At 52.6% G+C, this 14,638-nt stretch overlaps 1 protein-coding gene across 13 annotated transcripts in view; it reads left to right on the top strand.

Moving 5' to 3' along the window:
- Positions 1 to 14,638, top strand: part of Megf11 (multiple EGF like domains 11) — a 322,486-nt gene that overhangs the window by 265,077 nt on the left and 42,771 nt on the right. For all 13 annotated transcript variants that reach the window (XM_021727705.3, XM_078049438.1, XM_078049436.1 and 10 more), the window contains one exon: positions 4,110 to 4,284. In XM_021727705.3, coding sequence (XP_021583380.2) covers positions 4,110 to 4,284 — 175 coding nt within the window. The remainder of the gene's footprint in view (positions 1 to 4,109; positions 4,285 to 14,638) is intronic.

Consider the following 14,638-nt stretch of genomic DNA (forward strand, 5'->3'; position numbering starts at 1 on the left):
AAGAGCACCCTGAGCATCAGGCCTCTAAGTGTCCCCTCCACAATTGGATTGTCATAGACCAATGCCAGAAGCCACAATCATGTATTACCTCTGAAAGATTTGATTTAGCCAACAGATGAGGCCTTGATGGAAATCTCAGCGCAGCCAAGAGGAAGGCAGAAAAATCCACTCTGAGAAGATTCCCGCGTTGTCCATCTTTCAGTTCCCATTAGCCTGTGATTAATCTCTTTCTGGGGAAAACAGGAGAAAAGCAGGGGAAACCAGAGAGACTGGAGCCAGCCTGCACACAGTGACAGTGGGTCTCGCCTGAGCCTCCTCAGAGGCCTGGGACTCAAGGTGGGAGGAAGAGAAGCTTGGGAGCAGGGAACGTGCAAGTCCCTCTCCGGAGGCACAAAGGCGTGAGCAAGTGACCACCGTCCCCAGCTGTCCATTCCCCATGCTCTTTTCAAAAGGATTTTTGGAGTTTTATAAGATAAAACAAATAATGAAATTAAGAACACAGATATTTCATTTTTGGAAATAGTATCCTAGAGATGTGAAGAGCAGAAAGAAAAGGATGATTTCAGATCTGGTCTTGGGCCTTCTGTTTCCCAGAGTGGAGAGTAAAATTAGCATCTAGACAGCCTCCAAGCAGCCAAAGATGGCGGCAGAGATCAAAGGCGGAAAGGCAAGCTCTGCGCAGTCCGTGTGGTTTGCACCGTGAGCAGGTGTGTTTTTCGGGGGGCCCGCACCCTGGCCACAGTGAGAGCCTGAAGTGGAATTCCAGCCCGATGCTTCTGGAGGCAGAGAGAGCAGAAGAATCTTCTGAGGAGAAGAGCAGGAAAGTGCCTGAGACCCTTTTTAGAATCTCCAGGACTGGGGAGGGCCAGTGGCTGCAGCCAGGACTTACTGGGTCGTTCCTGGGTCCAAGCGTGTCAGCCCTCATGACCGTGACTGAGCCGGTCCCTCTACCCTAAGCCTCAATCCCAGAGAGGCCCCTGGAAAGTGGAAACCTAGAAAGACTCTGCCTAAGGGCTTTGAGAGGAGAGGGCTGAGGGTCAGGGACACCAAGTGGGTTCTGCCCATGGCATCTGTGCCCATCAATATTCGGAGGGGGACGGGGGGTGTTGATTCTAGAATGTGAAGGTCAGAAAGTTTCAAGAACTCATCCCTTACACCCATGCTTCTTTGTTACATATTTACAATTTTTAATTGTTTTGCGTCTGTTTATAAATTTGATAAGACGCTCCGTTTCGGAAAGTTAGAGAATACATAGACATTTAAAGATAAAAAACTTAAGAGTCACTCATCATTTCTAAACCTAGAGGTCAGCCCGAAATTTCGTCGTAAATTGTTCATTCTTCATCCATGTCTGTGTCTATCTCACTTTTTCATATTTCAGACCATGACTTTGTATGGAATTTATTTATTTCACTAACATATGTGTTGGGCAGCTTTTTGTCACTGTGACAAGAACCCAAGAGAAACAACTTAGAAGAGGAAAGATTTGTTTTGGGCTCATGGTTTCAGAGGCGTCAGTCCATGGCCTTGGGCCTGGATCGAGGCAGAGCATCATGGCAGAAAAGCACGGCGAAGGGAAGTTCCTTAGAGAGAGAGAGAAGATGAGCGAGAAGAGAGAAAGGAAGAGACCACACACAAGAAATGTCCTTCTAGGGCACACCCCAGGGACCTACTTCCTCCAACCAGGTCTCACCTCACAGTTTCCACCACTTCCCAATAATCCATTAAAATTACGAATGAACCCATCAAATAGTTTAACCCCCTGGTGGGGTGACAGTCCTCATGATCCAATCATTTTCCAAAAGCCCCTCCTATGAAGGCTGCTGCCTTGGGGACCAAGCCTTCAATACAAGAGACTTGGGGACATTTCAGATGCAGATCACAACAACTCTGTATCATGTCATTAAATATCTTGAAAACGAATGGATCCCTCTCTAGCATTCCTTCATGCGGATGTTCATAATTCATTTGACCATCACCCTGGTGTCAGAGACAGCCTGAGGCAGGAGATAAATATGGCCAGATAGACCCTGCTCTACCACTCACCCATTCGCTGTGTGACCTTGGACAAGTCATGTAACCTCCAGCTGCCCTCTGTGCAAAGGCTCAAATTCCTAATTCACAGGCTTGCTGAAGGTTAGAAATATGTGTGTAAAGTGCCTGGCGCTTTAATAGCCTGGTCACATATTATTTATTATTATTCAAATTGCTTCCATTTTCCACAGTTATAAATAATGCTTCAGGGAACATCTCTGTGCATAAATCTTTCTGCATGACTCTGATTATTTCCTTAGGATAGATTCTTAGAAATGGAATTACGAGACCAAAGAGTCAGAACGTTTTTAGGTCTCCTGACACGTAACCTCAAATCATTTTTGAAATTTTTACCAGCATTAAAAAAAAAAAAAAAAAGACATCTTTACTGTTTTGGTAGAGAAAAAAGTGAGATCCAGTTGTTGTTTTGACTTGATGATTAATGAGACTAAACATCTTCCAAAATGATTATTAGCTACTTGCACTTACTATTCAGGAATCGTCTGCCTCTGTCCACCCCCTCATTTTCTGTGAGAAAACCAGGGCCCCCAGATGAGAAACTGCTTGGTTGGGCTGCACATAATTAGTTTGTTCATTAATTCATTCGTCAAATATACATTAAGTGCCTCCCCTGTGCCAGGACCCCTGCCAGGCCCTGAGAGGTAAGTGAGACAGACAAGGACTCCCCCCAGAGAGCCGCGCCCGGTGGGGCAGACCTGACAGACGCGTCAACAGACACAGAATACAATCAAACTCAGGGAAAGCTCACTCCCAAATATGTAATTGGGCAGTGACTCTGAGCCAGGACCTGGGAACCCATCCGTAGCCCAAAGACAAAGCCCTGCCCTCCTGGAACTTAGCAGAAAGAGGCCTGGTGGCCCCTCCTGCCAGCCCAGCGCACGTTTCTCTGGATAGTTTCCCTGGAGCTGGACTCCAGAGCAGGGGACACTCGGGGAGTGTAGAGGCTTGTTTCCACCATCCAGCTCCTTTCTGGTGTGTGAGTCTGGGCAGTCCCAGAGGCATATGCCAAATGCCAACGATTTACTAGGGGACACATCTGTGTGCAAGGAAAACGGGGAGGGAGCCGTCAGACCGCAATGCAGCTCTGACCCACCCCCGTGGAGGGGAGAGGAAAGGAAGGAAGCCGGTGGAACAGCCTCAGCTCCCAGCCGTTCTAGGAAAAGTTGGTTCCAGGGGGAGCCTTGAAACCAGAGGTGAGCACCAGAGAAGGCCAGTTCACCCAGCAGATGCCCACCTTAGTGTCCCTGATGTGGAGCAGCGGGAGGGAAATGTGGCCTCGGGATTTCGGCCGCAGCAGCTGTGGCTGTCCGTGTCGCACTCCTGTAGGAGCTCCGAGCAGCACATCCAGCATCCCCCTGACCAGGAATGGACGTTGGCTGCTGGATCACTGCCTGCCAGAGGTCGCTGCCCTCTCTGGGGTCATGCCAGGCAGCACCCGCCTCCAGCCAAATGGTCCTTTCTCTGGCCTCGTTGGATCAGAAAGAGCCCATCTGCCATGAAAGGGCCTTAGCAAAGCACAGATTCGGGGGACTCTGTGGTGCAGATGTTGCCGGCGAGGGAAGGCCACATCTGCCCTGGGTCTGATCTTAATTCATCTGACATCCATCAAACACCTGCAAGTTGGGGAGGCCCTGAGTGTCGTTGCCATCTTTTTGGGCCACACTAGGGATCTGCCTTGGGTGAGGTGTGTGTGAAACTCTGGACCCCGTAGCCTTCATGACGAGGGACTAGAGACTCTGGTCTCTGTGTATTTGTTTCATAAAGAGTACATGTTTGGGAGTCAGAAGGTCTGGGTTCTAATCCTGATCTTGCTACAAGCTAATCCTTGCTGTGTGACTTTAGGCAAATTACATAACCACCCTGAGCCTGTTTCTGGGGACTCATGAGGCCATTAATGTGGTCTGGGTATCTTCTGATAAACAAACAAGGCATTGAGCCATTTAACCTTCCAGGTCCTTCAATCCAGCTATGCTGGGCAGACCAGGTTCAGGGTGAGCAGAATATGGGACATGGCTAAACCCTGACAGACTGTTCCCCTTCTCTCATTGACTCAGCTGCCACCCCGTCACTGGAGCCTGTACCTGCCAGCCAGGCTGGTCTGGCCACCACTGCAATGAGTCCTGCCCTGCTGGCTACTACGGCGATGGCTGCCAGCTGCCTTGCACCTGTCAGAACGGTGCCGACTGCCACAGCGTCACTGGGAGCTGCACTTGTGCCCCAGGCTTCATGGTAAGACAGGATGGCCCCTCATGGCCTCCCTGACTGCTTCCAGGTCAGCTCCCCCCTGGCAAGAGGGGTTTGGCCTTTTGCCCAGGGGTGAAGGACACGAGTGTCTCTTGTGTCCCCTTCAGAGAGTCCATGACAGGAGAGCCCCTGAGTCTGTCCTCCAAGGGCTGGGGTTTGTCATTGTAAAAGCGACAGCGGAGGAGGTCACTCCATCACCTTCTGCTCTGAAACACTAGCTTTCTTTTTGTGCCCAGTTCCTTCCTGTCCTTGTCCTCATGAGGGTGACATTTTTACATCATAATACCCACAGCGCACATAGACTGTTTTGTGTTCTGCCTTCTGTCACCTACACTTCTATGTTGCTGCGTCTTAATTATCATCTTAAATGGCTGCAGAACTGCAGGAGCCCGTGAACCCCCAGTTTGCTCAGCCATTCCCTTACTGCTGAATGTTAAGTTGATTCCAGCGCTCACAGCCGGCTCGCAGTGAGCCGGTTCCTACCACTTCCCCCCACGCCTATTGAATTATTTCCTTAGGGTGAATTCCCAGGTCAGTGGGCATAATATATTTATGGCTCCTGATGGATGTTGCCATATCACTTTCCTGCAGGGTTATATAAATCTACACTGTCACCAGTAGTCTGTGAGTATACCTATTTCAATTTCGCTAACGTTAAAAAAAAAAAAATCTTTGCTAATTAGATAGGTAGAAAATGGTTCCTCACTGTTGCTCTAATTTGCATTTCTCTGATTACTAGGGAGAGTGAACATTTTCCCCACGTGTTTGTTTACTGTTTGGGTTTCCTCATGAATTATGCTCGTCTTTATGAGGTTTGATTCTGGGGAACTTGACCTATTCAAAGGTGGGGCATTCGCTTTGAGGCCAAGGACCCCCGTGCACACGTCCCCCAGACCTTTTTTTTTTTTTTTAATTGTGCTATAGGAAGTGGTTTGTGCAGTGTAAGAGTGTGGCCTCTGGAAACAGATCTGCGTCACATCCTAACAGTCTGACTCACTGGCGGTGTGACCTTAGGCCAGCGGCTTAACCTCTCTTAGGCTCTTAGGCTCTGCCTCCTCACCTGTGAAATGGAACACCTGCCTTCGCGGTTGCTTACTGGTGTAGAGAAAGGCCACCCAGAGCTGTTGTAGCAATGGGCCTTGTTGAATGTCAGGTTCAGAAGTGGCAGGTCTGGGTGGAGCCTGAGGCTCTGCAGCTTTGACAAGCTGATTGATGCTGCGGGTGTGTCCCCACCCTGAGGAGGAAGGGAATGCACAGCTGTGGTTTTGGTCAGGGGCTGCACTGATACCTGGCCGGACTCCCAGAGGCGCTGGCACTGTTGGTCTGGGTGTGATCTGACTGAAGCCAGTGTGCTGCCAGGGTGGTGACCCACTGTCTGCAAGACAGCCCTGTCATGAGAATGGCAGAGAGGGGCTTGTTTACTTGATGACACTGTCTTTACTCCTCCTCAGTAAAGATAAAGTTGGGTGAAAACAAACTCTTTGGTGTCTTTAAAGGGAAAATGTCTGTTCCTTCTAGAGGTTTCCTTCTAGTTGGCCTGAAATGGTGTGAGTGGTGGTCCATAACTTCCATGGAAAAATGGTAGCACCCTAGGCTTGGGGTTTGGGTAGGAGAGAATAATTACTTGGGATTAAAAATCTCACAGAACCAAATGATCAAGAGATTGAAGCTGACTGCACTCGACTGCTAATGGGGTGTCCCGACCCTAGCCAAGTTCCAGCGTGGCTACTACGGTCGTTCTGTGACTTTGGGCGAGTGTACATGGTGAGTGGCCAGGGGAGCTGAACCAAAGGATGTCCAAGGTGATCTGCTATGTGGACTCCATGGACCCAATGGGGAAAATAGCCACTTCCAGGGGACATGAGGGAAAGCAAGAGCAAGAAGGCATGTGCACCAAGCAGGTGGGACTCGTTGAGGGGTGTCACGGTCTGCTTATGTGCGTCATCATGGGTATCCTGAGAGCCCCACCTCCTTGTTCCTCCTTTTCACCCCCAGATCCCTGCTTAATCTCTGTTCCTCAGAAGAAGGGAAAATCAGGGCCTGGGGAGAAGGGCTGCTGTGCTCACTGCCTCCAGCCAGAGCTCCACTAGTCTAGAGGCCAGGCCATCGCCTCCCATCTGGGATGCAAATTACTTCCTGTCCTTGAACTCTGGGGGGCTTGATGCTTGCTGGCATCATTTCACAGTGGAGTCCTTCCTGCCTGGGGCTCAGGAGGAAGACAGATGGTGAACCACGCTGCCCTGGTGAGACCCCGTGAATTGCCATTCATCTCCTGCTCAGCCTCATTATACCTGGAAAGGCTTTTCTGGGGGCCCTGTTGGGTGTTAGGCAGGGTCCCCTCAAGGTGATTACAGCACAGTCAACTCTTCTCAACCAGCAAGTGACTCATTTCTGCAAGCACCAGGCTCCAAGGGGGATACTGTTACTCTCACCCTCACCCCAGCTTCCCAAGTATGTGACTTTCTGCAATTAGCCAGCTCTGGCCAAAGTCGGGGATGGGACAATCAATCTGCAGAGCACACTCCCCTTAAACTACCCCGCAGTCAGTAATAATTAGATGTGCCTTTGTCTGTTGGATGGTTTGCCTATTTCCCAACAGGCTTTAGGATAGGGAATTGGCGATGGGCTAATTAAAAGATCCAGTCTCTGGGAGTTCAGAGACCTTCACCCTAGGCTCGGCGACCTTGGATGCCTCACTTCACCTTCTTGTGCCTCAGTTTCCTTATCTGTAAGATAGAAGGAGTCAAGCAGTCTTGCCTGCTGTCAGATGTGAGTAGTCAACATGCTTGGTCATGGATAGGAGGCCACATCCTCAGCTGTCCCCTCCCACCAGGATGTCGTGCAGCTTTATGAATGCCAACTCTCTGAGGGCTGGGAGGGGTCTTGGGCTCAACACCACCAGGCACAGTGTTGATGAGATAGTCCAGAACCATCCCTGGGACCTCAGTGACCTGCTTGCTCCAGCCAGGTGGTCCCCACCTCCAGAGGGCACAGGGACATGGGGCAGAAGCAGGCCCTGCTTGGCATGCTGGGCACGTTGGCCCTCACCCTCTCCCCTCTCACCAGAACACTGGATATTTATTCTGCTAAGGACTGGGGCGGGGTGTGTATGCAAAGGCTCATTGGACACCCATCCAGCCACCACCAAGGAGTCGTGCTCTGAGAATAATCCTTCCCACACCAGCAGCGACACTCACTGAGTCCGTGCTGCCTGCATCATCTCCTCCATGCCTCCCGGGAGCCCTGCAGCGGTACACGAACACTTTCCTCGATTTGCAAACGAGGAGCTGAAGTTCCAACAGGATAAGTGACTCACCTAGGATTAAGAAGCCAGTAGTGGCGGGAGCCCCCGAAAGCTCTTTTGTTAGCTGATGAGCTCTGATGGAAGGGGCACTGTAGAACCACACAAATATGTGTTCAAATCCTGGCTTTCCCACCCCTGCTCAGCCTCCTGGCAAATCATTGTCCTGCTTCAGCCTGAATATCCTCATCTGTTACAGGAGACTTTAGCTGTGAGAGTGGGAAACTTCATGCAGAAAACTCACAGCTTAGTGCCTGGAACATAATAGATCCCTGGTGGAATGCTAAGTTTTTAGGGTGGTGAGGGGACTTGCTTCCCCAAGTCCTGGCATGCACACACACACACACACACACACACACACGCACACGCACACACACACACACACACAGTGTCAGGATGAGCTAGCTGTTGCAGGCAGATCCACCCAAGCACCTGTGCATCACCCTGAGTGATCAGTCAGTCCCAGGAGGCACTGTGAGGTGGATATGTCAGCATTTGGGGAACAGAGATGGGGATGGAGGTGGGAAGAGACCCTGGGCATTTTACCCGTTAGCTCGGCAGCAGCAATGGCATTATTTGGGGGCATCCATTGGTGAATCTCACTAGGGCTTCCCAGTGGGGAGGATAGTCTTGGGCTGGAAGGTCATAAGCAAGTTCATAGCTCTGGGTACCCTCCTTTGGATTTTCTGATTCTCACCTGTAAAAGGAGAATGAAATTCTCTGCCCAATAGAAACAGTGGTTCCAGTCATTCCAAAGGGAATACTTAAAAGGGGAGACATTGCTTCAGAACCTTGGACAGCACCATGCAAGGTCCCTAGGCACCCTCAGAACCCATGCCGAGCATCAGGGTGAACTGGAGATGGAATGAGGGGTCAATGAGGGGAGCTCAGACCAACTGATTCCTGAAGTACCTGCAGCTCTGTCCTGGCAGAGTCTTTCTGAAGAGGTGAGGACCTTTCTTTTCACCCACCCACCCTGGCTAGAGGAGTTGCTGCATCGTGGATGAGGGGCAGGTGGAGCTGACCATACACTTGCAGGTTCAGGTCACATCACCCTTACCATGGCCCCTCAGACACCACCAAAGAACATGCAAACCCTTTGTAACTTGCTCTCAAAACTGAATAGCCCAAGTCAGGACTGTGGCACACACCTGTAGTCCCGCTACTTAGGAGGCTATGGCAGGAGGATCGCAAGTTGGAGGCCGGCCTGAGCAATTTGGCAAGACTGTCTCAAAATAAAAAGTGAAAAGGACTAGGATGTAAGTCAGAGGTAGAGCACCCGTGGGTTCAATCTCCAGTACCCAAAATCAAAACAAAACATTAAACCAAATAGTTAGTCCACCCTAATCTCATGTCTGGCTCAGTCCTGCCAGAACCTGTGTGGTAGCCACACATGGCTCCCTTTTCCCCACATACATCAGGGCCTCTTTGCCTTTGCCAAGGCTGTCGCCCTCCCACGGTCCTTCTAGAACCCACACACATCCTTCTCAGCCTTCAGGCCGAGATCCAAGGCTGCTCTTCCACAAGCCTTCCCTAAATCTCCTCTCCTCAGAGGCATCCCTTCCGTCCCGCCTCCTCACTGCACATGGCCCTGAGGACAAGGCCCCGTCTCCCGCTAACTCTGTGCGGGAGGGAAATTCATGGTGTTGCCCGCAGGATTGGGAGTTGATCTACCTGTTGGCCCCTCTGAAGTCCATGGCCGCCCTCCAGCACCCCCTCTGCGTTCTTTGGACAATGGCAGACCCCTGCCTTGGGCAGTACTGTGTGGTGGTCACGAAGACCCGGGCGCTGGGCCTCCTGCCCCTGTTTAGTTGCGTGTGAAACAGGAATAACCCTAAAGCCCACGGAAGCACTGGGCGGATTCGGTTCACCAGCACTTGCAAAGCCCTTAGAAGAGCTGGCAAACTAGCCATCCTTCAGCACGTTTTAGTTATTGCCATTTTGTACACATCAATACTGTCACCAAGGGGGTCCCACTCAGGAGGCCCACCAGGCCTGGCCCCGGGACCCTGCTCGGGTGGCGGGTAGCAAAGCCAAGTGAGCCGAAGCCTTCCCCCTGCTGGGGCTGAGGGCTTTGGGGTTCCCCAGAGCAGCCCCAGAACTGAGGGAGGCCTCCTCCTCCCAGGGAGAATGTCCAACTCCCCCCATCCCCGCCCCGCAGCTGGCCAGCCCTCCCTGCCCTGATGACGGCCTCCCTGAGATGCCATCCTGATGGAGCCTCCTGTGCGGCTCCAGGACTAATGGCTGCCACCGTGGCGCCTGCAGGGAGCAGCCTGCGTGGTCACTGCTAGGGCAGCAAAGACTTGGTCTCCCAGGCCCCCTCCCGGCCGTCCTCCCGCATGGAGCCCCAGTGGCAGTCCCTCTGTAGATGTCCCCTTCGACTCTGGCTGTAATGGGGACAAGGAGCTCAGGAGGTGGGGGCGGGACCGTGTCCCCCTCCCGGGGGGAATGGGGGCACATATTTCTCCCCGGGGATGACAGCATTTCTATTACCTTAAAGGGCTCATCTATTTATGCTGCGATTTTTTGAAGCCCTGTCTGCCGTTATTGAACCCTGCGCGCCGGCAAAGGGAGCGAGCACTCCATCACCCAAATGAACAAACTCCTTTCCGCATTTGTCTCCCCTTCTGCGCGCTGTCGCTGCGTGGCTCATGTGCAAACCTCAGCTGCTTTGGCCAGGAAGGCAGGAGGGGGCCAGAGTGATGAAACTGCAGATCAGCGGGGCAGGGACTCAATTTCCTCCCAGCCTCCCGGGGTCCTTCACAGACGTCCCCACTCCCGGCCTCCCCCAGCAGGACAGAGAGCGCCTGCCTGTTGGGTGGCCCCTGAACTTGTGCTGGGGAGCGAGGGTAGGCACAGCCAGGAGAGGATGCACACTGAAGTGACCGCCAGGTGAGGGACGATGATGTGCTTCCTGTTCTAATCGTTTCATTCTTCATCAAACTGAGGTCTACAAACTATTAGCCCTGAGAGCAGAAAATCAGCTTCCTGTGCCCCACCACCTCCACCACTATTGACTAATTTCCTAATTATAGTAGTAAAAGATTTTCCTGGATGCTGTGCTGGAGATGAGGAATTTACCTTCTGGCTGCTCCAGCCCCCTGAGCAAAGAAGCACCGACAGTGCTAAGTAGCAGAAACAATCCAAAAATATCACACACACACTCCAGTGCTTAAGCCCCAGCTCTGCAGTCACCTGCTGTGGTGGAGTTATTTAGGCATCTCAAACCCTAGCTTTTTTTATCTATAAGACAAGATAAAGAATGGTATTATGTTCTAGTGTGATTGTTAAGATTGAATGAGATAAAATAGATACATGCTTAGAACAAAGCCCGGCGTGTAGTAGTTGCTCAATAAACGTTTGCCAGGATTCATTATGTGGCTGTGTGGAAAAGAAACAGCATAAAGCAAAAGGGCATGAACTTTGGGGTCAGAGAGGCCTGGGTTGGAATCCCACGTGGTCTGTCTGTCTGTCTGTGTGAGCTTAGGCAATGTACCGAGAGTCTTCGAGTCCCTGTTTCCCTTCTGTACAATGGGTTAAGAATGCCAGTCCTGCAGGTCAGTGGTACACTGAATGAGATGCAGTGCGGAACTCACAAGGTAAAGGTGGGAACCGGCTCCTGAGGGTAGAGATGGAAGGATGCTCTGCATTTCATAGTGCACCTTCTCCCTGCACAGAGAAAGAATCTGAGCTCAGAGAGGGAAAGTGACTTTTCTCAAGTCCCACAGAAAGCTGCAGGTGGAGGTCCCAACTCCCAGGTCAGTGCTCTTTCCTCCTTACCTCCATGTCATGAGTCTCCTGATGACGGACCGACACCTACTGATGTCTCCCTGCGCAGGGAGGGACAGTGGCGGGGTGCTGGAGGAGGGCAGCAGCAGGTGAAGTCATGTGGGCCATTAATCTACGGAGCAAAGTCGTGGAGACGGGCTTTGTGTCACTAAGGCTGAGTCCAGTCTTCCCCTGGGGACCCGTAGTTTGTGGCTTCGTTAGGGAAAATTGCGGACTCTACTGTTCTGAAAAGTCAGCCTGCCACCTCGGGCCACACTCTTGCTGCCGAGTTCCTGGTGTCCCACCTGCTCCCTGGTTCCCAGCTGGGGCTGTGGGCCTGGCCGGGCACTTCAGCCCTCTGTGCCCGGAAGAAGGTGCTGGGGCAGGTCTCAGGCCCCGCTCTAAACACACCCAGGCTCCCTTTCCTCTGAGCCTCGGGTATTGGTGGGGCTTCTGCTGCTCCCAGCCCCGGGAGGGGAGGGCCTGGGTCTGAGCCCTCAGATTCCAGAGGGCGGGGTGGGGGCCACAAGTCAGAGGACACCGGCAACCGCCTGGGGTGACCATGCTCCCATCTCCAGCGTGATGTGCAGGGCGGCCTAGGCCACCTCCACGCTCCTGGTCAATCCTCACAACCACCCCTAGGCAGAGGCTGTTAGGACCCACTTGGCTGATGGGGAGACTGAGGCTCAGAGAGGCAAAGTCACCTTCCCTGGTTGGTAAGTGGCCAACGGGAGTGGAGCCTATGGCTCTTTGAACCCAGAGCCTGTGCTTTTACCTGCAAACCAAGATGCCTGCACAGGACGGGGCTGTGGGCACATTGTTAAATAACAGACTGACACTTTCTCAGGCCCCTTCCTAGGATAGGGGACAATCTCAGCAACCTCATTTCTCAGCCAGGGCTTCCGTGTCCTCCCACCCTTTGTCTTCTCCAGGAGGGAGGCTGGGCCCTCAGTCCCTCACACCTGAGCTGCTGGTCCTCACCGCGCCTCTGCCAGGAAAGCCAGGAAGGTACTGGTGGTGTATTTCATAGATGAGAAAACTGCAGTTCAGAGTGGTCTTGTCCCAGATGATAGGACTTAAAAGGACACGAAGGACCCAGGGCTAAGGCCTCCAAGGCCAGGCTCCCTGAAGGACAGCTGGCAGGGAGCTGGGGTCAGTCCTGAGGACAGGACTAGCTGGGAGTCCGCAGGAGCTCCAGCCCGATTCCTACCTTCGGGGGCTTCCGGAAGCCCCAGAGCAAACAGTTGCTTAGAAGGACTGACTGGTGGACACCCCAGGGTGTGGCACCCAGGGGACCGGGGCCCGCAGACTCCACCCGACAGGTCTGCAGCGAAGAAACCAGGTCTGTGCCTCAAACGCCAGCACCCCTACCCAGCTGTCCCCCAGCCGTGGCTCTCTCCCCTCACAGTCATTAGCAGCAGTAATACTATTTGCAAGAGTAATTATCTACCCCAGGAGGGGAAGGGACTCCTGCCAGAAGATGTGATTATGTCTGGAAAATGAAAGATGTTATTGAAAAAGGTCATGAATAAATCATATCAAGGTGGGGTAATAAGAAAACGAGGGGTGGGGGTGGGGGTACATGTAAAGAAGAGCCCTGTAAGAGTCCTCTCCCAGAAACATTGGAAGAAAAGAACTTTTCTCTCTTCTACTCAGTGTTTTGAGGAGGAAGATTCAGTCCCCTGAGCCGGGCCCAGGGAGGCAGGGCGTGGCCACATCCGCCTGGGTCCTCGTTCGCACCCCCCATCAGCCTCTGGAGGGCCTTCTGTCCCCCACAGTCTGGTTCCCACCCGGGATGTTGTCCCTATTATTATTGCTAGTCTGGCTCTGCCAGCCACCAACCTGCATCCACACCACACAGCCCCCACCCCAGGGGAACTGGATTCTGATACTACAGTGTGCACCCCCCTCGCAGACCTAGTCCCCAATGTGAACCCGGCAGGGCCATCACTCACACCCCACTTGAGATATTCCACTGATATTTTCCAGAAAATTGATATACCATATGTCACCTATACACATGTCACATATACACATACATACAATCAAGTATCTATGTATACATGCATGCACACACCTACACTGACTTATGTGTGTGGTGCCTCTAGAGTTGTACAGTGCACATCCTACAGAACTGTACAGAGCAACCTCGGGTCACTGGAAGCCTCTTCATTATAGACAAATAAAGGTGAGAATGAATGTTCCAGGTGGTTTTGGTCCTAACATTCATTCCTTTTCCCCTTGCCTGGGAACCAGGCAGAATTACTCCACTCCACAGGCCCTGGGCACTCCCTGCTTGGCACAGGGAGGCAGGCACGGGAGGTGGCCATGACAAGAAACCTGTATCCCTCTCTCCCTCTGTCCCTCTGGCTTTTGGCTCCTCGAATCTTGCGCAGTTTCTTCTCTGCAACACGCATCTGCTGTCAGGTGCTGCTTTATCCGTGACGCACTAATGAGGTCCAGCGGGGTTTGCTGTGCCTCGCAGAGGCCTCGGTGACTGGTGTGCGGTCCAGCTGTTCTCTTCTTTGCCTTGTGGGCCACGTGTCCCTTTTTCCCTGGAAAATCACAAATGAGGCTCCCTCCCTGGGAGCCCTGCTGTCTGGGAATGAGGGGGAAGCGGAGGCAGGGGAGTGGCCCAGGGCCAGCATTCTGCATGGCGAGCACAGCAGGCACCAAGCAAGGGCTTGCGAATAATGGAGCACACTGCTTGTGTGTGCTGCTGGCATGGCTGTGACGCTGGACACCAAAAGCCGCCCCCACCGAGGACCCCCAACTCCAGGAATAGCTGCAGAGAGCAGGGAAGAGAAGCCATCAGAGGTTCAGGGGCAGCAGAAGCAGGGAGGTACCTGTGTCCCAGGCCCCGTGGGACAAGCTCGGCTCCACTCACCCTGGGTCCCGGGTCCAGGGCAGTGTCTGACACCTACTAGGGCTTAAAAAGTATTTCCTGGGGTCTGAGTTGATTCAGCACCGATTACTGAGCAGGGACTGTGTGGGAGGCGCTGGGCGGAGGGCCAGGGCCACGGGCGGTTCTCACACTCGTCAGAGCTGAATTTTTTTTAAAAATTATTATTTTATTATGATTATGGTAAGTGCCACAAAGGAGCGAGTAACAGGGACACCTGTTGTGACAATGGAGGGGAGGGGAGAGTTAAGGAGTGTGGGAGCTCGGTCACCTAGTCTAGTGCGGTGGTTAGCAAGACCTGGGCTGGCGCAGACATCGGTAGATGCTGGTGGCCTGTAGAGATGGGTGCTGGAGGCCAGGTCAGCGTG

This window comes from Ictidomys tridecemlineatus, chromosome 5, assembly GCF_052094955.1.
Source record: "Ictidomys tridecemlineatus isolate mIctTri1 chromosome 5, mIctTri1.hap1, whole genome shotgun sequence".
Classification (NCBI taxonomy): Eukaryota; Metazoa; Chordata; class Mammalia; order Rodentia; family Sciuridae; genus Ictidomys; species Ictidomys tridecemlineatus.